The sequence below is a fragment of the Blennius ocellaris genome, assembly GCF_963422515.1.
Source record: "Blennius ocellaris genome assembly, chromosome: 18".
NCBI lineage: Eukaryota > Metazoa > Chordata > Actinopteri > Blenniiformes > Blenniidae > Blennius > Blennius ocellaris.
In genome coordinates, this window is record NC_137667.1 from 11,778,584 (window position 1) to 11,800,769 (window position 22,186).

Consider the following 22,186-nt stretch of genomic DNA (forward strand, 5'->3'; position numbering starts at 1 on the left):
CATTCTTGCAAGTGTGTTTGTATCTTCAGACAACTCCATCTATTTTGTTTCTTTAAAGTCGGACTATTTACGTTCAAACCAGCCATCACAGTAAGCACGGTCCCCATCTTTGCATATTTTGTCCAACAGGACACTCTCCACTGACCGTCATTATGTTTTTGCTCTCAGAAATTGCTCAGCTTTGTTTCTAAAAAATCCATTCTGTGGTGTATCTGAAGACTATTGTAATTTTATACGACAACATGGGAATAACCCATGATTGGTTTGCTCACTTGTATTATTTTTATATATATTAACTGTATGGTTGGCATGGTCTTATGAATGCCAAACAATACCCGATATTAGTGGTTTTGCAGGGATACTTTGACGAGCCTGGTAAAATAATCAGAATTATTTTCCCAACACCACAATCACCCATTAGACCACCATTGTTCCAAATTGCTTGTTTTGTTTTCACGCATTGTACATGCTCAAGCTTTCCCAGAATAAATCGAAGATGTGCAGCATTTAGTGGCTCTCAATTTCAAAGACATTGTGGAACTGCAGGGATATTTATTATTCACTGCTGAATCGTGTGGCAATGTTGTGTTTGACAACATGGTAAGAAGAAAACATGCATTTTGAGCAAAAATAAGAACAATTCATTCTCCTTCAGTGTCATTCTTAGATTACCCTGCTTGTCCCGCTGTCAACACAGCGGGAGAATATTTCAGTCATTTTTGCATGTTTTTCCTCTGTTATCTTGTTTTGTATCATGTTTTTGCCGTCTCATTACAAGCGTCATTCCAATCCTCCACCTTTGTTCCTGTTTCTGCCCCCTTCTTTGCAGCAGTACAGAGAGATGCTGAGTTACTGTGGGGCTTAATACATAATACTTAATAACAAAGGGTCCTTTCTCCGCTGCCACGCAGAGCCCCATCTCTGGGCTCCCTGCACAGGCCCACGCAAGCTCTACCAGCAGCAGTAGCACTGGGGCCTATCGGGTGGAAATCTCCTCTTGGCTGTTTCTTTGGCACACTGAGTCCTCTCTGTTCCCAACACATGCCTGTGCTGCTGCTCTCCTTGGCTCCCTTTGCATTCCAGGAGCCCCGGGCAGCTGAAAAACTGCAGTAGCAGCCTGCTGGCTGGCTGGGTGTCTCATTGGTTTCTGAAGTGGAGGGTTGCAGAGTTTTTTCCCCCCCAAGTAAAGGACTTAACAGGCAAAGCATTTATGTCTTTAAAACCTCCACTTTGTTGATGTACTGGCCCACAGGTTAGCCTAGAGATTGTGCAAAGGCAACACCTAATTTAGCACTGTTGTTTATATTGTGTTTTGTTTTTAAATTAGGTGCTGTATTCAAGTCGCTTTTTTATATTTGAAAGCTAAGAAAAGGTCAAAATTCCTACACCAAAAAGTTGAGTTTGCAAGCCCCCAGTCAGACACTCTTCCCTTGTTCTGCCTCTGATTTGCTTTGACATGATAATGATTCCTGCTTCTTGATGAAATAAGTGGTTTTTAGCTGTTGTGTTTGTCAGAAACTCTGCTGAATTGCCCAGTCCTGCTTGGTCAATGGCGAGACACTGATGATTATGGTAATGGTCACAAATTACTCAGCGTGACTCATGTAAAAGAGGCAAAATGGGAAGTTAAAAAGGGGATCTATGTTCCAAGCTACAGCAGTTATGTATGTCAGTGTCCAGTGGTGATGTTCCACTTAGGTTCCTTGAGTTACTCATTAACCTTAGAATTGTTTATATGCCTTGAAGTGTTAAATGTCAGTGGCGCGTTGCTAGTAATTAATCATGTACTCACGCATACAGTTTTACATTGCGCAGTCACTGTTTTGTGGTTGTTTTGTGTAGGCAGAACCTAACTTAGCAGTTTCAGGTGCGACGATCGTAAAAACCACAAGAGTGTCCTGAAATACTGTCACTGAGTGGCAGTTTAAAAGTTGTACGCTATACTGTACTACTCCATTGAAACCTAATTGTTTAACTGGAAACACCTGTTTTGTTTTTGTGTGTGGGGTTTTTTTTTTCTTTCTTTTTTTATGGCTTAATGTGCAGTCCCCCACTTTATGTCCACGTGTCACAGATCCATCAGATGTTAATGTGAGTAATTGCGTTCTCAAAGTATACGCATTTAAAAATTGTTAAAGAAGGTCATTTTCACCGTTTGTTTACTATGGAACCTGGACGTCTGTTTTGTTTTGGATTTTTTTTCTCCTATGATGCCGCGGTTTCTTGCTCTGTGGGTTACACATACTTTCACTTTTTGCATTTTTATTGGTTTCTTCTTTGTCTGGACTTGCACTTTAATATCAGTTACAATAGAGTCCTACTTTACCAACGGCTCAAATGGTTATAAAACGGCTTGTCTTTCATTGCGATCAAGATGATCTAAAAGCCTCTGGTCACCTGGCTACATGCAGCTGTCAGATACAAAATGGTGTTCCAGGAAGTGAAATGTCTTGAAGTTGAAAATAGCTTCTTTAATGTTATTTGTCTAGCACATTGCTTTGGCAGCATGTGACAGGAAGCGCACACAGTCGCAGGTTAGGTTGACATCCAGAATGAAAGTGTCTCTCTGCTGTCTGCTGTCGAGCTGCTTACTGTGTTGCTAATCAAATGAAGTCAGGACCATAAAGTCAGTGCAATAAAAATCAGCAAATATTATTATAAGGCTCAGAGATATCCAGCTAATTGGATGCCATATTTTGTTGGGGATCTTAGCATTATGTTGATGTCTTTGTCCTTTCTCATACTATTTTGTGTGGAAGCAATTAAGATAATTCTGCTTAAGTTTTCACTTTGCAAATGCACTGGCTGGTCAATAGTCTGCCCTCAGCTCTTTGGGAGGTCAGTCCTGCATTATATATGCTATCCCAAGCGGATATTTCCACCCCAACACATGCCTTCCTCGCTCAAGTTCTGACTTTTGTTTGTCCTTGATGTTTCCAAGACATCCGTCTTTCACACATACCTTCTAGAAATAGTAAAGGTCCTTTTGTATGACAGAGCATCTATGTATCAAATGGCTTGCACAGGTCCTCCGCATGTGCTTTTGACTGGCTGCCCTTTGGCTCCATGCAGGACTCAGACTGTCCTGCCAAAACTGACTTACGTCACTCTCTCCCACTGGGCCTTGTCAGAGGCAGGTATGCCTCTGCGTACGACTCCTGGGGACACCAGAAAGGTCGCAGCAGTGGGGGACAGGATTTGTGCGTGTTGGAAATTGCTGGTTAATTTGGATTTCCCATATCATTAGTCGCCTGAAAAGTTCAAGTTCAGTACACCTGAGTGTAGGAAGATGGTAAATACAACTCTGCTATTTATTGAGATATTTATGTCATTATTGAGAGAGAGATTATTAAACATAATAATGCATGGCTTTTATAGATTGTTTTTTTTTTTTTTCTGGGAACTTAAAGCACTTACATTGCATTATTAATTCACTCCATACTTGATGTTGGTACGCCACAGCTGCCCTGGGTCAGATCGACAGACGCGAGGCTGCCAAACAGTTTACCATGCCGCCCACCACCTCAGAGAGCAAATCAGAATTTTTTTATTTGGTTATAATAGTATTGTTTAACTTTATTTAAGACATCCAAAGGGTTACTCAAGTATACCGACTTGCAAATACTTATCTAAATAAAATATTAAACTGATAAGACCATGCCATGCAGTTTGTATCTTCCAGTCATGTGTGCATGTTTGTTTTATCGTTCCTCTCTTGTCAGCATCCGGATTGTGTGTGGTGGTGCCAGTGGCCATGCAACAATCAAATTTGCGGCTTTCTGAGTGCAGCCATGCCATTACTGGAGGCATTTGCTCTGCAGCCTTTTGGAACTGTAATGGACCCCGTGTCTGTTCCTGCCTGCCAATTAGTTTAATAAAAAAATTTAATAAAAGATAGCCACTGCTGTTTCAATGGCTGACACTATGTGCACCTGCATCTTGTTCTCATAATTATACTGTACGTTTCTTTGTGTCCTTCCAATCAACCAACAAATGCTTTTTCAGCACACTGTGTTGTATACCATGAAGACATGTTTGCAGAGTGACACCAGAATTATTTCGTTTCTGTGCATATTTTTGTGTTTGTTTTGTTTTATTCATCTTCCAATTTCAAAAAGCAACCACACATTTTACTGTTGAACTACCCGGCATGGGGCATGTTTTGCATTGACAGCATTCAAAACTCCATAGACTGATATTATGGGCCAATATTTTTCTTCAAGAACAATGTGTCATAAAGTTATATGGGCGATGTCAGTCCAAAGTACGGCAGCCATCATGCAACAAGAATCTTGTTACTGATGTGTTTGTATACATTTATTATCGGTCTAAAAGAAATATATAAGCTCGCCAAAGTTTAGCTGACGTCGACACGATCTAGTTCCAGTTGTAATCAATATTGACTTTTTGTGCTGACCCTTTGTTCGCCTCTTTCCCCTTGATGTTGCTACGTCATCATTACCAGTAATCTGTTTCCCCCTTACATCATGTACAGGGGTTTGTAATTGAGACAGTGGAGAGATCAAACGATGCCCTATTCAAATGTGATTCTGGTCGCAATATATATGAAAGTGATACACTCCGAGAGTCATGGATGTTGCTGCTATCAGCAAAGTAATTCTGCTTGATGACATGCAGCTCAAGCCTTTTCCCGGTCACTGTTATTTTTTTCAGTCTATCCCTCTCGATTCCCTCCTGTCGCTCTGTGTTGCTTCTGGTTACGTAATCCGTGCTGAATGTTGATAGTAATCCGTGTCCTCCCTCCCCCCTCCCTCTGTGTCCCTTCCTCTATGTGTGGCCTGGACAGGTTAAGCCGTAGAGGACTCTCCCTGGTTGTCAGAGGAAAAGATGTGCGATGGAATGGTAGCGTTTCAGACGAGAGCCTTGTCCTCCTCCTCTTCTTCCTCTACCTCCTCCTCCTCTCGAGCCCGCAGGCTGGCGGCCTCCGCGCTCCTCCTCCTCTTCGTCCTGCTCCCTCATGGCCACGCATTAGGTAAGACACGCACACACACACACACACTCACACACACACGTTTTTTTTCTCATCTATGTCTATGCTCACACATGATGCACATCGAATAGGCTGCCATCTTTGCCTGTCCCCCGTGAATTGATTGAGGTTATTTTCCCCTCATCTCGCAGGTCAGTTAGATTAAATTGGCTTCTTTTACCCTTGGCTCGGTCAGGTTTCTCCGCCTCAGAGCAGCAGCTCATGCCTACACACAGTGCAAATTCATTCACTGTCCTAATGAGTCACAACAGTTTTCTCCACTACTGAGTGAGATAGAGAGATTTTGTTGTCTGCGGTCACAATGCTGTCATAAGGTTTCAATCAAGCGTGACATTTAACGTCCTCTGAGGGCTTTAAGCATGGCTAACTAACTCTGGCCTGAGCCTCACCGCAACCTTGGCATCAGGTTTATATGTCTTGCTGAGTTTAGTATCAGACTTTCAGAGAGACTCGATTATTGTCTAACTTGCATCCTCATGTGCAGGTTAAAGTAATCATACTGCCTATCGAGAAATACAGGACCGTTATAACTTGTATCCTCTGTTTGTTCTAAAATAGTGCAGCGTTGATGCTGCGGACTCGATGAACTCCTTTACTTGTGCCAGCTTTCCTTTCAGTTCAGCACTCTGATGTTCCAGTCCCCTCCCCCTACACACACACACATTCGCTCGACACATGCACTCCCCACACATAGGCAGCTTGTGAAATGTGCCAGATGTCCTTGCCACACAGAGCAAGCAGACTGTGTATGTGCGATGGCGAAAGTCTCAGGGATGTTTATAAGTGCTGAATGATTTTTTTTGTCTTCAGTGACTTTAATAAGTAGACGTGCTCATGAATGTGAGAAATGGTAACATAAGGCAACGAAAACAAGAGAGATGGAGGCGACGCGCAAAGCCGGGATGAAGCCACCGCTGATCTCCAATGTATCGTGTCTCTCGTCTTATGTAACACACATGATTCATGTAGAGCCCGGAGGAACTGGTATCACGCTCACGTTCTACAACAGACTTACACACACACACACACACACACACAGTGTCTTCCAGAACCAACAAAAATGTGGGCTGAAATCCTCGGCCCACGTGCTCACAGTCTGCGCGAGTGTGTGTGTGCATCCCTGTCTCCCAGTTTGGTTTACACACTGCTGTGCCTCCTGTCACGTTGTGCACAAAATAATCTAAAAAAGATGAACGTAGAAAAGTAAACGTGCATCCAAAAATGCTCACATGTGCCTTTAAGACAACTGTGTCAACTGTGGGGGAAGGACAGATAGTTCTCTGGACTCCCAACACGAGACCCTACGGTCGAAAATGTCCAAGTCGTTCTGTCGCATCATCTGAAGGAATCAGAACAGACATCTCCCCCAATAATATCACTTTTAATCATAACTTTTTGACTATATTTTCCTCTTTTGACAACTTGTTGCCACATGGAGGCTGTCATTTCATGCTGTAATGAACTACATTGGGAAAGAGCACTTGCCAACAATCGGACATGTGTTCAGACAAAAGCAACTTTAAAGGGGATTTATAGCACTTGATATTTGATCCTTTGTAATGATTGATTGAGAGCTAGTAACATATTAATAACTTCAGCGAATGCCTGACTTCCATCTTTCCTGGCAGTTTTTCTGACACTAAAACAGTCCCCAAGCTGTTAATGATGAATGGATACAGCTTTTCAGGTTTCAGATTAGTGGTTTTTGGAGTGTGGGCAGGAGCTGTAGTATGAAGTTAAATATTTAATCAAGCGACACAAGAAACTTATATTGAGAGATAAAACATTTAGTGCCTTGACACTTCAATAAAAGAAGAAAGAAGCTTTTCAAATGGAGCCTTCTGCTATTTTCCTTTTAGATCCTTTTTTCCAAATTCTGATCACAGAAGACAACATGAAACTGATTCTGACTGATGAAAAATAAATTCAGTTTATTTTGTTGGAAGTGGAGATAAGGAATTATCAAATAGGATAATATACAGAAGAAAACATTAAACCCTTATTACAATGTTTAAAAAAAAAAATCCTTTACGGGAGCATTTAAAACTGGACAGTATAAAGTATGTTCTTCTTCGTGAAATTATATCCGTGGTCAGATATTTTACCATAAAGGTGAGACACTCAATTTAGAGCTTTAAATTCATCATTAATTGTTCCATTCACGACCTTCTTCTTTTCTCCTGCTCGCCATACATAATTCACATAGGTAATCCCCGGACGTGCTACAGGGATGGAGATTGCTGTGGAAATTTCATGAATATGAAATTTCCTCCATGCTGACAGGCCTATTCCACACTAATAAAATAGCGGTTTGTTGAATGAATGTGAATAGATACCAAAAAATATCCTGTATTCTATTTGCATACCAGAGAAAAGGCTACCTCCAATCTGGAATACGCCAACGAGCAGAATCCAACCTGTATTTATTGTCCAGAGACGTCTGCTGTAGATATTTCTTTTAGAATATGTTCTGTAAGTGATGGAAAATGATCAAATGGGATGAGAAAGGACAAGATCAAACATCATAAAGCTTACAAGCTTCTGCATTGTAAGGTAAAGATGCTATGTTCGGAGGTAGTTAGAGAGTCTTTGGAGCCGAGGTATTTTTAGACCCAATCACGGTCCAGGTCGTGTCTTTTTTATCTTTCGCTCAGCCGTTCATTGTAAATGAGATTACCAGTAGGGAATCTGCTGAGGCGATTTAAATGGCTTTCTCAGAATTGTGTTTGTGATGACTGCACATGATTGCATTGGTGTTTATGAATCAGGACATTCTTCCGAAAGTGGCAACATGCTAAAGAAAACATCCTGTTCATTGAAACGGGCTACCAGTAAACAAACACAGAGTAGCACCTTGGGGGGGGGGGGGGGGGGGGGGGGGTTGTATTCTAACGTAGAATGGTCTCATTTTTCTCCTTTGTTTCTTGACTTTCCTAAGTCTTTTTGACATCCCACATATGTTAGCTGCTTAGCTGTTTAGTTCCTAATATGGTGTCAATTCCTAACGGTAAGCCTTTGTGGTTTGTTTTAGAGGAAGTGGGCCCAGACTGTGAGTCAGTGCTGGGAGAGTGAAGATGGCAATTCAGAGTTCGAAGGGGCCATTCTCATGATCCCAGAGTGTTTTTTCTGTGTGACTATTGCTCCACGTCAGGAGGCGAAGAGACCCGAACCATCACTCTGGGTCCAGTTAGGCAGATAAATGTTGCCCTCGAAAGCCCGTTGTCCTCTGAAGTTGAGTTAAAGTGGTACATGAAAGTGCCAGCGAGGACCAGAAGTCTCCCACAAACAAGCCTGCTGTGTGCTCTGTGTGGTGGTGACGTTAATGTATGTTCATGTGTGAGAACGGGAAATGGCTTTCCCCAGGCCTCACAAAAAAGTGGACTCATAAGATTAGAAAGAGGGGCGGAGAGCAGGACAGGGCAGCGAAAGCCTGCCTCTAATTTCCTTTCTAATTTGCGTTCTTTTTTCATCACTGGATTGTTGTGTTTGTCCACGAGGTGAATACATGTCTCTGCCTGATCCCAAGCCACTATATAGACAAAAAAAAATCCCTGTGCAGTGCAATTCCAAGATTATGATTATATTTTATTTTCTTGAAAGCTGAATCTTCAGTCTCAAGCAACAAGATTTGACAACACTCGCTATAATAACAGAGTAGAGTGGCTAGTCCAGCGTCACTGTTCTGACCACAGAGGAAAATATCTGAAAGAGCCATGCCCTACTTCAAACATCTTTAAGCAGCTGTAGTTTTTCAAAGTTTTTGCTGGCTGCAGCAAAAAATAAAGAATTAAAAAAAAAAAAACTGTGTGTATGCGTGTGCGTGTACAGTATATAAACCAGTCACACTATGCAGGCCCAGTCCCGGCCCTCACAGAAAGTTTGCTACAGAGGCTATTGAGTTTACTAACAGTACACCCTGAGGGTGGGAAGGAACAATGGTTTCTGAGCAATTAACTTTTGAGAATAGTTCCCTGAAGTCCTGTTAGCAAGGTTACTTCAGGCCGACGGGGGCAAAGCAACACATTCGGCTACTGGCTTCTCTATGAAATGTGAGAACAAAGAGGGCATTTAGGGGGTGTTGGAGGCTACGGCCCAAACCACATCTAGCTTTAGCTCCAGTAGATCACCAGTCAGCAATTACAACTTCCAACTCACTCTTTTATGTGTGTGCGAGTGCATCGAGTACAGAACAGGAACTCAGTTCATGGCTTCTTTTCTATGACGCCTCTGTTGCTTTCTTTTCTTCTCTCTCTCTTTCTCTCTCTCTCTCTCTCTGCCTTCTCCCTCGCCCTCTGGTTCAGGCTCCAGTCATTAGCCAGGTGAGACTGGGGCCCATTAGCAGCGGTCCGGTTGAATCCATCAGCCTTTCTCTTTCATTACCTGTGTGTTTATCACTTGAGCCATCACTCTGTGCTTCTCGCCCTGTGTCATTTAACAGCACTCCCAACCAATCAAGCCCTAAAGGGAAACTCAAGAAACGCCTCAGCAAACAAAGAAAAACTCAATAGAATCAGATACTGCAATGCTGACAAGCAACACAGGACTGTTTTATTCATTTCAGGAATGTTGACCTATTCCCTTACTGGTGAAGATCACAAATGGCCAGTTGTATTGTTTGCCACACCATCCTGCTACTCAGCCATCTCAGACTAGGCTTACCATTGTGTTTCTGGTTTTTAATTTTCCCACTAAGGTCTGATTTTGAGATCGTATACCGAATGAATATGATTTAGGCTTTTCGTGCAGTGTCCGGCGGGCGCATGTGTGTTTGACTTTTTTAGATTTCACTTGGCGACAGATGCTGTGTAGTAAGGGTTAATGGCAGTCAAACCAGGAAGTGGTTGTTCCTTACACCACAGGACACACCAACAGTCAAATCTGACATAATAAAGCAGAATACTGATACATGGATCTGCCTTTACACGTAACATAACGCGGCTGATGTGGTGGGAAAACTGTTCCGGTTATTGCAAAACACGTCACTTTGTATTCTTTAGAGGTTTAGTTGTGGCCTTCATTTGAGCAATTGAGGATGATTGTGAAGCGACATTAGGACTGAGGCGAGGAAAGGCATTTTGTAAATTGTTTTCCTGTGAAATGTGTGTGGCTGTCTGAAGCAGCAGGCAGTCATAATGATTTCCAAAGGGCCTCGTCTGAGGGACCAGCTTCGCTGAATAGAGGACATCTCTGACTAATGAGCTGCTAAATATATCCCCCCCCCAATCTCTCCTGGCCTCTGTTGCTTTTTTTCCCCTGTTTTTCTCACAATCGTTGATTCCCTTTTTTTTTTTTTTCCCTGAGTAATTTTGTTAACTTGACTGTATTTTTGAGATTTGGATAGACAGTGTGTTCTTCCACTTGGCTGCCTATCAAATTATTTCATTTCTTTTTTTTTTTCAGTGTTCAGTCTGCTTTCTTCTGTGTCTTCTTTCCCCTCCTTGTCCTCTTTGATGTGAGTGGTTGTTTTTTTTTTCTTCTGGCCCACTGGAACTGTGTGGGCTGTTTTTTTTGGTTTTTTTCCCATCACACCGTTAGGCAACACCAGCATCCTGTTCAAACAACTTCATCAGCGGACACATAAGACAGTGGGCATCTGACACACATGTTGAATTTGCCAATTGTTGAGACATCTCAGTTGTGTCAGACTGAGCAACCGGGATCAGCGGTGTTCACGATGCGTGCATAGGATGGGGTTCTATCTACAGCCACATGCCAGGATTGCCTAAAGTTTTTGGGGGGATTATATACTTTCCTTGTATGTTGCTTTTTTTTTTTTTTACCTCAGTTGCCTGGCCGATTCTCCGTTCCTAAAGTTGCGAGGTTAACTCAATGTGTTTTGTTGCGGAGCAGTATCTAAATTACAGGAGCAGTCACTGAAAACAACTATTAAAACGTACAGCAGAAAGAAAATCAGAGGAAACACAGATGTGCTCGACACTTTTAGCCACTTCAGCACAACAACGGATTATTCGAGAGTGGCATCTATTGTGTTTGGACACAAATATGGACAGTCGGTGTAATTATCGCCTGCTGTGGTGGGAAACAGAGTGGATTTGTACATCTTTCATGCCTTAACATGCTCAGCTGCGGTGATGTAGAAATGGGGCACATACTGCACTGTTTTTTATCTGAACTCTTTGGAACTGAATCACCATTTCACCTTTACTTCGTCATCACACAGTCTACCCAAATCTTTACTTGGGTGTACATGTCGAGGGTTCATAGGCACGTGGCAAAATGGACCTCAGATAAAGTTGTTATGCAGACTCGGTGATATTTAGCTGAGGGGGAAGGCAGGGCTATACATGTGCTATCATGCAGCATGTGCCTCGCTTGTTTTCATGGGTGGAGGTGGTGTACAGCTGTTTCTCTTTAGCCAAGTACATTTCAGACGGAGCACTCAGTCATCGCTGTCTTGTTTTTAGGGCCTTTCCACTTCAGCAGCCTTGGTATAGTGAGTGTAAATACAGGGAAGAGAGTTGATGAAACATCATAGTTTCCAGCTAATCTCCCACCACAACACCCAGCTGAGTTAAGAACAGCACTTTTGAAAGAAGTTCCTTTGAAAGACGCTCACATTGTTTGCGCAGCTCGAATACATGAGTAAATGCCTCCGTCTCATTTCCAGTCAGTTCCTCTTTATCCCCTGTTTTCCTTGTCTTGTCTCATCCCTTAAAATGTAAACTGTGCGTTACAATGTGTGTTGAGATATTTAGTGGCCTGTTGGCTTAGCGCCACTCTAATTCCCTCTGTTCATATTACATCATCTGTAAACTGCTCTTTGTAACCAACATCAACCAGACGTTGAAGGTCTCTGTAGCGACTATCCTGGAAACCGTTTAAGTAATTGCATTGGGACTTATAGAACACGTGCTTGTCTAAGTATGTACTATGTATGTGTATTTATTTGCTTATTTGTTTTTACATAGTGGTCTACTCATGCATGAAATATATTCCTGTTTTTGCTTTTTTTTTTTTATGTATTTACTATTTGATTCTTTGTCTGACTAACATTTAATCTTCAATTAAACATTTAGCTGGATATACTAAGAATTATGGGAATTCTTAAAACATCAGTTAATTTTATATTACCTTTCAGATGTTTAGATTTGATAACATGATGATACATGTGTCACTCATTTTTGTATTAACCACATACAATGGCTATTTAGCAAAAATCAACAACAACCCTGCTACTTTGTATAATGGAACTTGTAATTTGGCAGCTTTTAAGTAAACAATATTTTTGATTTGTGCTGTGCTTCACGGGGACTGACACTTTGAGATGTTGTGTTTGCGTTCTTCAAGTCATACACAGCAATATATATGAACTTTTAGTGTTTTCCTGATCATAAGCATCTAGATTATTGAATTCATCTTTATACCAATGAACTCCCTGTCAGCTTTATTTTTTGAGTGTATATTTACCAAGTGGCTTTAGTCTTACATAAGGTCTAAGGAGATTTATTTTGTGAGTTTTGTTATTTTTTTGTACGGAATGTTTTCTCATTGTCTGCACACAGGTAGTTGGACTGACAAGGTTAGTTTCTTTGAAATGCAGCCTGTGACACACAGAACACATTTGCTTTCGAGCCAGTGTCTCAACACTGACTGGTGGATTTAGATCACTGTTTGCTGTTTACTTATCTTGTGCACTCAGCTGTTCATATCCTCACAATAGTTTCACTTAAGACAGAATTATAAATTTTATTCTCGGATCAAACAAAGGGTGAAAAATAGATCTGCAAAAACATATCGATAACATTGATATAATTCGATTTCATTATCGATTCGTTGTGTCGCGCAATTAATGCGCCACTCGCCATATTGCGGAGCCGTTTACTTTAACTGTGTATACTAACTTGTAAAAATATAGACAATTTCATTACATACACTTTGACCACAACAAAGACAAACTTCGAAGTGTAAATTTAAAAAAGAATCGACGGATTAATCGATTATTAAAATAATCGTTAGTTTCAGCCCTAGTAGAAACTGCATCGGGCTTTCCTGTCAGTACTTGTTGCAATCAGTCAGAAAGTGCCTGTACTGATTCCTGGAACCTCGCCAGCAAATATAAGTTTCAACAACGCAAGCTAATAACATCTGATTAGCTTCCCCATGATATTAAGAAATCGGTATCCGTCTCAGGTGTTACTTCCACTCTGTTGCTTTATGTTAGCACGTAATGACTAACTCATATGAAGGAGATAGGACGCGCACTGACACACAGCACGCCACTCCTCCCAGAACAGCAAGCAGCACGTGTTAAGATGCTGTCCACGCTGATACTTCATGCCAGTTGCCCACTATAAGCAGTTGCTCCCTCATAGGCCATCTGGGCTTCATTGTGTTGAGGATGGATGTCAGGCTATAGCTCCGACTGTATTATTGAATCATGAAATGTGTTAATAAGCGTGGGAATGCATTTGTGCTTTATCTGGCTTTTCTGGCTTTTTTTTTTAAATGGATAAATGACCATGATCGTATACCTCAATGTGTTGACAAAACAGAAGTAAACAATTATCGTCTTATCAGACTTCCTGTTGTGTGAATATGACGGCTTTGTTTAGTGGAGCGCTCCCTTAGGACTGTGCTGTCGGTAGTACACTGTGTGCTTTTGCAGTGAACGTGGTCACAAAGCAACCGGGGTGCAGGCCAGTAAAGATGTGTCGGTTACACTAAAAATGCACATGAATGAAATAACATTTCCCGACACTGCGCGCTCATCAGTGACTCCGGTAGTAGCCACTAGCAGGTCAGCATGCTGCCTGCGGTAAGCGGGGTTGAGATTATCTCTCTGACTTTCACCTTCAACAAATGTCCCGGGCTCAGCGCTCATGCTGCGGCTCGCTGGCAGGCTCAAGCTGCCGAAATATGATCCGCCCACAGTTGCACTGACAGTTTTTTTGGTTGGGGTGGGTTGTGTGTGTCTGAACACATGCACGTGTGTGTAGGAGGGGTCCCCACACACTCTTTTGTTTTCCTCTGAAAGCTGAGAAGAAGGAATGTCTGCCTCCCAGCTGTCCTTTGCGGCGAGGGCAATAGAAGAGAGAAGGGGGAGTTCGCCGTTTGCCTCTTCTAACATCCTCCCATCTGCTCCACGCGGGCTGAGTGTGTGTCTTCGGGGTCACACAATAGTGGTACTCCCCCCCCCCCCCCCCCCACCCTGCAGTCACCCCGATTTGGCCTCACATGCATATTTAACCCTTCAAATGCAAAGTTTCTCTTGTTCTCTTTGGAGGCCTACTGCTTAAATCTGTCACTGTTCCCTGTCCCTCAGTGAGCAGGGACAATGGGGTGTAGTGGCAGCACACGTGGCTTGCTAAATGCATTGCAACAAGGGGGGGTGGGGGGGACGGCTGATTCTACCTGTTTACAGACACCATTCACTCCAGTGGTGTGTGGCTCGTGTGGTTGTGTCTCTGGGTTGCAGCTGCAGGAAGAGATGCAGTGTGTGAATAATGAGGGGATTTTTGGACAGGTTCGTTTTGAGGCTCTCACATGTTTTGTTATATTTTGTGGCAGATTTCCTGTTTACTTCACAAATGACATTGTGGCTTTTGGCACCAGTGTCAAATGCCAAAGCTTTTTTTTTTTTTTTTTTAATTGTATGAAAACCTCCACCTCCAGAATTTAGTGTAAATATGTGGAGATAAAACACATAAATCATATTGAAAACATTATGGTAAATGCTCTAGATTTATATAGCGCCTTCTAACCACACTGAGTGCAGTCCCAAAGCGCTTCACATATCAGTCATTCACCCATTCACCCATTCACGCTCACATTCACACACCAATGGGACAGAGCTGCCATGCAAGGCGCTAGTCGACCACTGGGAGCAATTTAGGGTTCAGTGTCTTGCCCAAGGACACTTCGACTCATAGACCAGTGTAGACTGGGATCGAACCTCCGACGTCTCACTCCGAAAGACGACCACTCTACCACCTGAGCCACGGTCGCCCCTATAAAGACAACGTCTTCTGAGGTTCTGATGGTAATGCTGACTGTTGGAGAATGGTGTGTGGATAAACTAATGGAGGCAATGCTTGGTGCTGAAGATCATCAAACGAGAGACACTGTTTCTAACATTGATACTGACCAAGATAACACTATATTGAATGAAGAGTTACAAGTCTCGATTTCCTTCTTGGGATACTTTCTTAGGGTTTGATCGTTCAAATCGGCCTTGGGAAATACAAGACCTCTACTGTTTTGGCAACACAACACTGTAGTGTTTTTAAAAAAAATTCTTTATTGACTTAATCCAGATAGTAAATACATGCCATCAAGGTCCTTACAAAAATCGCATGAAAATGGTTAAACCGGTACTTAAGCTGCCTTTGAGCCTTAGACATGTCAACATAATATAAAACATGAGCACTGGTCTGTCACATGCTCGTCTCTCAGCTCTGATGCACATTCACCTGTCAGAGAAGACCACTGAGACATTCAAGCCAAAGCCAGCAGATGTTCTGTGGATCAAGTTATGGATAAGTTACGAGTGCACATACTGTAACTGTAAACATAGCATCTACTTCACATAGCCGTCGCCTCCTTTTCCTTTATCACTTTCCTCCTTCCTTCTATGGCCTGTTCCCATTCACAAAATGCTTCAAAGAGAAAGCAGTAGGAAAATGGCTCTAATGACTCCACGTAATAGTTTTGTCCTGTATTCTTTCCACCTTTATAAGAACAGAAGTCATCCTATTATATGTCGGGTTTCTTTATATTTTCCACTCCTTGCTCAATAAACTGTTTTTTTTTTTTTCTCTCTCTCTCTTTTGGTCTTTTCCTTTGAGTCGTTGCCAAGATATGCTGAGTGGACAAAATATGAAAAGAAAATTCAGTAGGACGACTCTCTGTGTATAAAACCTGACACTGCTAGTATCATTCACATGGACAAAAGGCATCCCTTTTCACAGTATGAAATTACCCACCTCGCTCTATGTATTTGTTGTGTCATTTAATGGTGTGAAGTGTCTCTTGTTTGAAAATGTATCTGAGATCATTTTGGGCACGAGACAATAAATGCCCCTTATCATATCATATTTACAAGGTGTTCTATTTGTTATGCTGTATGGTGGACTTAACTATTTCGACTCTCTTCAATTGAAAGAAGTTGTTTCCCCGAGCGAAACAAGTTAAAAAAAATAAAATCATATCAAAGTAGTGCTTTCTATAGATTCTGCACTGTATTTATGTTCCGTGAAAGCCTCATGTTATGAGATTGGTAGTTACTCCAATTTATCAGTGTTCCTTAAATACTGAGGACGATTTGTACGCAGTGAAATGTGCACCTCAGAGCAGACAAGGGACACTGGCGTCCTGTAGGCCACATGCAGCCCCGGTTCAACTTTTGGTCCTTTAAAGCAGTGCTGTGGGAAATTTTTTGATGTTGTCCCAGTAAACATGTGTGGTTTGTCATTACTTTCATCTAGAAAATTTAAACAAGGTAGCATGTAGGCTGTGTTGGAACAAACTGACATAGAATCACTTCACAGGGGCACAACCACATCAACCCACACGTTTGTATATTTATCTGCCGAATGACAACTACAACTGCTGCTAGCAGCGCTGGCTAGCTCTGCCCAGGCTAAATTGACTTTTTCTAAGGTCTAATTCCATTACCTTGTTCGGTTTTTAGTTTTTTTTTCTTCCTAAAAATAGTTTCCGGGGCTGTTAGAATTAGATATAAAATTCATAACTAAGACCATATCTACCAGCAGCAGGAATTAATAGCAAGCCCTTTCATTCATTCCCAAGCTACACTACTGTGGGCTGCACCGCACTGTACAGCATTCTAATAACAACAGCTTGGCTACAAAATCCCGAGGATTAGTGGGAGAGGCAGGGGGACGTGGCAAAAAAACAAAAACAGCCCTGTCCCTAAAATGACAGCGACGTCGTCAAAAACAACAACTGAGGATGTGGAGCGCTGCCAACAAAGGAACAAAAACATATTTACCAGGCCAAAGAGAGCATCATCATCCTTTTTGGTTTTGAGCTTAATCCAATGCACAGCCCCCCATTGTACACACACACACACACACACACACACACACACACACACACACACACACACACACACACACACACACACACACACACACACCCTCTTTTATGGCCTATTGTTGTATAGCGCAAACAAAACAGCTGGCTGTAGAAGTCATCAGTATCTGATTTGCTTTAGTGCGCTCCTAGCTTGTAATAGAGGATAATTAGAAATTTAATTTGCTGGGCAAAGAGGGCTAAAGCCTCTGTCTCCCCCCCCCACCCCCCCTCCCACCAGTATTTTCCTCAATCCACCCATCCTCCTGCTCTAAGCAGGAGAGTGCCATCAGTAACAGATGGGAAAAGGGAGATATTCACAGCTCGTCCAGCACTTCAGAGCAAAGCAGGGGATATTAACGCCCCCCCATGGGCCGAGGCTCCTCTGGCATCGCCTTAAGGCGCTGGATGTTGGGATAAGCAATCAGCCTCGTGGTGCTCTGTCCTGGCCTCAGTCTCCTAATGCAAGAAGTGTTCCTTCAATTTTTTTGACAACTAAGCCTTTTCATCAGCTTACGGTTGTGTGCCTGGAAGATTTCTATTAGTTCAACTTTTTTTTTTTTTTACACAGTACCTCTACTTTATTTCACTCACCATTGCAAATGGCTTCACTGAAGTCCTGCAGGGGTCTTCACTTGTTGTATATCTGCCACAACAACAAACATTTTTTTTGTAGATTTTGCATGCATGCAAGTCATTTTTAGACAGTGTTCACAAAACATTGTTTTGTTATTTTTTCATCAATTCTCAGAAAACCTACTCTCATGAGCAAAGCCCTTCATATCAGACCAGTGGGAGAACAGCTTGTGTTTGACTGTGACTCATACTCTTCCTCATAAGCACAAAACGCTGTGTGCTGAAATCCACTCTGGCATTGCGTCGTGCTTTAATCGCTTCTTTTCCTGTGTGTGTTTTGAAAGCCACTGTTCAATTGAGGCTGAGAGGGTGATGGAAAAGTAAGAGACAGCAAAGTTGTATCTTTAACCATTAGACTCTCGCTCTTCTTTAAGTCTCTCTTTAGTTGTGCGGCCCAGCCCTCTGCATTGTCTGTACAGAGGCCGGCTGCTCGCTTACTCTTACAATTGTTGGAGTCCAGTAGTAGTCTCGCTCCCTCGTAAAATTACTGGTCGATGTCGGCTTGCCACAACATGTCTTCTTGTTTTGTGGCCCACAAGTGCTCAGGGCTGCCGCGCTTCGCTATTTTTTTTTTTTTTCGTTGCCTTCTTCTACTTCTCTTTCTCCCTTCCCCCCCTTCTCCCAGCTTATTTATCTGACGATGAGTACTTTTTTCCTGTCACTGTATCTCTCTTTTCTGCTTGTCACGTACGCTGCACACCGCTTCCCAGCATTGCCTCGGTCTGCTTTATAATTCGCAAAGGTGCTTCTTTTTATGACATTTAATATAATTATATATTCGTCTCGAGGGAAAACTCAGACTTGGTTTGACAGGTGTGATCCTACTGCTCCAAGTGCTTCAGTCACTTTTTTTTTTTTTTACTTATTTTCCATTGTTTTGACTGTTTATGCTGTCATGGCTTTGACTTTCTTTACTTCCGAGGATCAGATGAAGTGTGCAAGCGTGCATGTATTTTATGCACATCCGTAGTCTATATTTGGAACCTGTGTGAAGTTGTTATTGTGCCATGTACAGTGCAAAGCTGAACCTTATGATTGAAAAATTGTCCACATGAGTAGACAGAGGAGGCTTGTTCTGGAGGAGAAGTATTCATTGTCTTTTTTCTTCATTTCACTAAAAACAAATGTTTATTGTGTTTTAGGAGGTGACATAGGAAGTCTTCATATTCAAAGGAGTGACTTTTATCAATGAATGCGGTTGGTGGAGGAATGAGTCTAAAGTACAATATTACAATGTTAGACAGTTTTGAGAGTCCTGGGGGTGTGATAAAGTAGGTCTTGTCCAAAGCCTAATATTCACCTCCCTGAGTGATGAGCAATAATCTTGTGGGCACTAAAGAGTATAAACTGCATGTAAGACAGTTCATAATGAAGTTCAGCAGAGTTACCCTGATAATTGTATCTGACTCGGTTTTAGAAATGGTAACACATTTTCAATTATATGTTTTTATTGACTTAAACATCATGTTTACATAAAGTTTCCTGTGCAAAATGTTCCTCTTAATATGGACTTTGTTACAGTGGCCGTTGTCCTATATTCAGACAACTATGGTAGTAATAAGTTTGAATTCCAAATTTTTCAATGCTCTCGTTCTGAATTGATTGTAGGTGTTGTAGTGCTCCGGTTTTAGAAGTGTATGTAAGAAATTATGTTGATAAATACCCGATTAACCCAATTTCTGATTGCGGGTTTCTCTATGTCATATTAAAAAAAACATTGTCTCGCTACCTGTGCCATCTGGGAATTTCAAACTCTGTCAAGTTTGAGGCTGAGTCGTGGGCTTGTACTTTTGAGTAGTTTCCCTTTCGAACCACACCTCTGATTACTGTAACACGGTTTCCGAAATAAACATGTTGACGGTTTTGGTTTTGGTTTAGGTTGAGTACTTCTTTTTCTCCATTTCTCCAGCTCATTGTTCATGGGAACTCTAATGCTACAAACCTCTGTGTTGGTAGACAAACATACAAAAAAAACCTGCACCTCTTCACATGAGGGTATCAGAGAATATTTCTGTTGGTGAACGTGTGCTTTGTGATCATATTCCTGACTGTCTCTGCTTGTTGTTCCTTTCATGCGTCATTTCTTACTCCGGTACACCACCAACAGTGACCGTGATAGTGCAGACGCTCATGTGTTGTATAGACTGTAGGAAGAGGTTTGCATATTTGTTACACTTCAGTTTAAAGTATCAGCAAGTTTTAATGTCATTTACGTGGTACGCACAATGCAGCCAGATTAGTTTTTCAACTCTTTGTGAGAGAGCAGCATCACTCAGCATACATTAAAATGAATTTGCATCTCTTAGACAGTCCTGCAGATCAGAAAAGACCTTGAAGAGAAGAAAAAAAAAAAAATTATGAGTACCATTAACGTTCGTCTGTCTTCTACGGTTCTATTGACTGGGATAGAGTGCACCACAACACACCAAAAATAATTGTTAAAGGCTGTTGCCCCAAAGCACCCCTCGGGGCCTTTTTGTCCGCCGCTGCTTCACAGCCGGGGGCCATCAATTCATCACCCATACCACCATCTCGTCCTCTGAGGTCCTTTAGTCACCTCGATGTGATTCAGGGAACAACTGCTTGTGTCACAGTGTCAAATGACACACTGTAATGTGAGTGTACTGACCGTGTCGGTGTGGTCCAGGGAAAGTATTATTGTTCTCAAGGGTAAAATTGAATTCCAGTCTTAATATAAAGATGTGTGTTTTTAGAGTATTGACCGGGTTGATTTAAGTTCATAATAAAGCTATATAATAACTTTCAGTACAGTGCGCTGTAAGGGCACCTCTTAAACAGACATGAAGTTGATTTTACTGAGAAGAATGAGAAATCAAATTTCATTCATCATGGATTGTCAGGGTGGCTAAGGGGAAACTGAACAGTGATTATTGAAAAGATACTCCTTAAAAGCCAGTATATGAAAAGTTTGAAAGAAGTCTTGTCTCCACAGACGGGTTGTTCCAATGTCCACAGCTGCTGACAGAAAACACACAGTCGCCCGATTTTCTAAGGTTGCGCATTAGCGTGTATGGTGTCAGCTTCACAGTAATGAAGTTGGGGGCGACTCAAAGATGTGCTTTAAAAGGAAACAGATTTTTTGTTATTTACACCGAGGAGAAAAATTACTGTCATTGAGGTGAGAGAAGATGAATGCATGGATTCTCCGTAACAGCTGGATAAGATATATTTGATTTTGGAAATGGAGCTGGAGGAAACATGACCACAGGATGGATTTAATGTGAGGATAGAAAGAAAGGCTTGAGTCCAAAATGAGTGTTTGTGCCGGGGGGAGGGGGGGGGGGGGGGGGGGGGGCTGAGGGAATCGTCTGTGCAGGTGTTTGGATTTGAGGGACCGAACAGAAATCTTTTCAGTTTGGGAATTTTCAAGTTGGCGAAAGGTTTGGGCCATTCAGCAGTTTTAAACAGGCTTGGCGATTCATTTGTTTGTGCCTGGAGTTTGCAGGGCGGCAAAATCTCAGTTTTATTTGAATGACAGAATAACAGCATGCAATATAGCCCAATCCAGTTCACCTGATTCAATTGTTTAGAGACGCCTCCTTCGTGGACAAATGACGACATGCACCGAAAGATTGATGTTTTGTTTTCTTTATTCAATATGACACATAGTGGAACATGTTACTCCATCATTCATAGAAAATGTGGCACTTCAACTCCAAAAGTGACAGTCACTGTTGATTTTGATTGTCAAAGGGAACAGTTTCAATATATTGTGGTTGTGACTGTTAGTGTGAAACTTTAACAGGTTCGCTTTATTATCTCCTGTGTACCTATAATCTTTTGCCTCTTAATAAACAAATACATTCTTGTTGCTTCATGTTTTGTTTCAGTCTTCGTGCGCAGACAAAGTCAAATCTATTACCAGCACAGTTCAGGAACACACCCTTTGGTTTCACATGTCTGAACCTGAGGCGTGTCTTTTTGTTTGTGGGTGTTAACGTTGAGCGTTTGTGAGAGAAGGCACTCACACGTTTGAGTATTTGCATTTAATCGTGTGCTGCCAGCTTAGAGCGTCGTCTCTTCCCGGCGATTAGAGGATGTCGGAGGCACTGCTGTGGAAATAGTCTCTCTTTCAATCTCTAAACACACACGGGCCAGACAAAGTGGCTGTTCGCAGTGTTGGAGTGTTTATGCCAAGCCAGTGATAAGGCCCTGCAATAGACCATGGCTAATATGATTTTATAAATACTCACACCATGGATTAAATAATGAGCCATACGGTCATTAATGTTGCTGGTATTAATAATGTTTCTGCCACAGAGTGCTTTAATGTTCCTTGTAACATTATAAGAGGAAAAAAATCACAATGTCGTATAATCCTGTTTGAATCAAACGGCTAAGACGTAGCAATACAAGCTCAACAGTCCGTGACGTATTACAACAGCTTTACTTCGGACATACAATGGCTCAAAAAATACTTTGCCACCAGAAGCCAGCCCCAACTAACACAACCATCCAACCACA

At 41.9% G+C, this 22,186-nt stretch overlaps 1 protein-coding gene across 1 annotated transcript in view; it reads left to right on the forward strand.

The window, feature by feature from the left end:
* Window positions 1–22,186, forward strand: part of susd6 (sushi domain containing 6) — a 31,419-nt gene that overhangs the window by 1,593 nt on the left and 7,640 nt on the right. Inside the window, exon 2 of the mRNA XM_080513673.1 lies at window positions 4,808–4,993. Within this exon, the coding sequence (XP_080369799.1) occupies window positions 4,849–4,993 (145 nt within the window). The 5' untranslated portion in view covers window positions 4,808–4,848. The remainder of the gene's footprint in view (window positions 1–4,807; window positions 4,994–22,186) is intronic.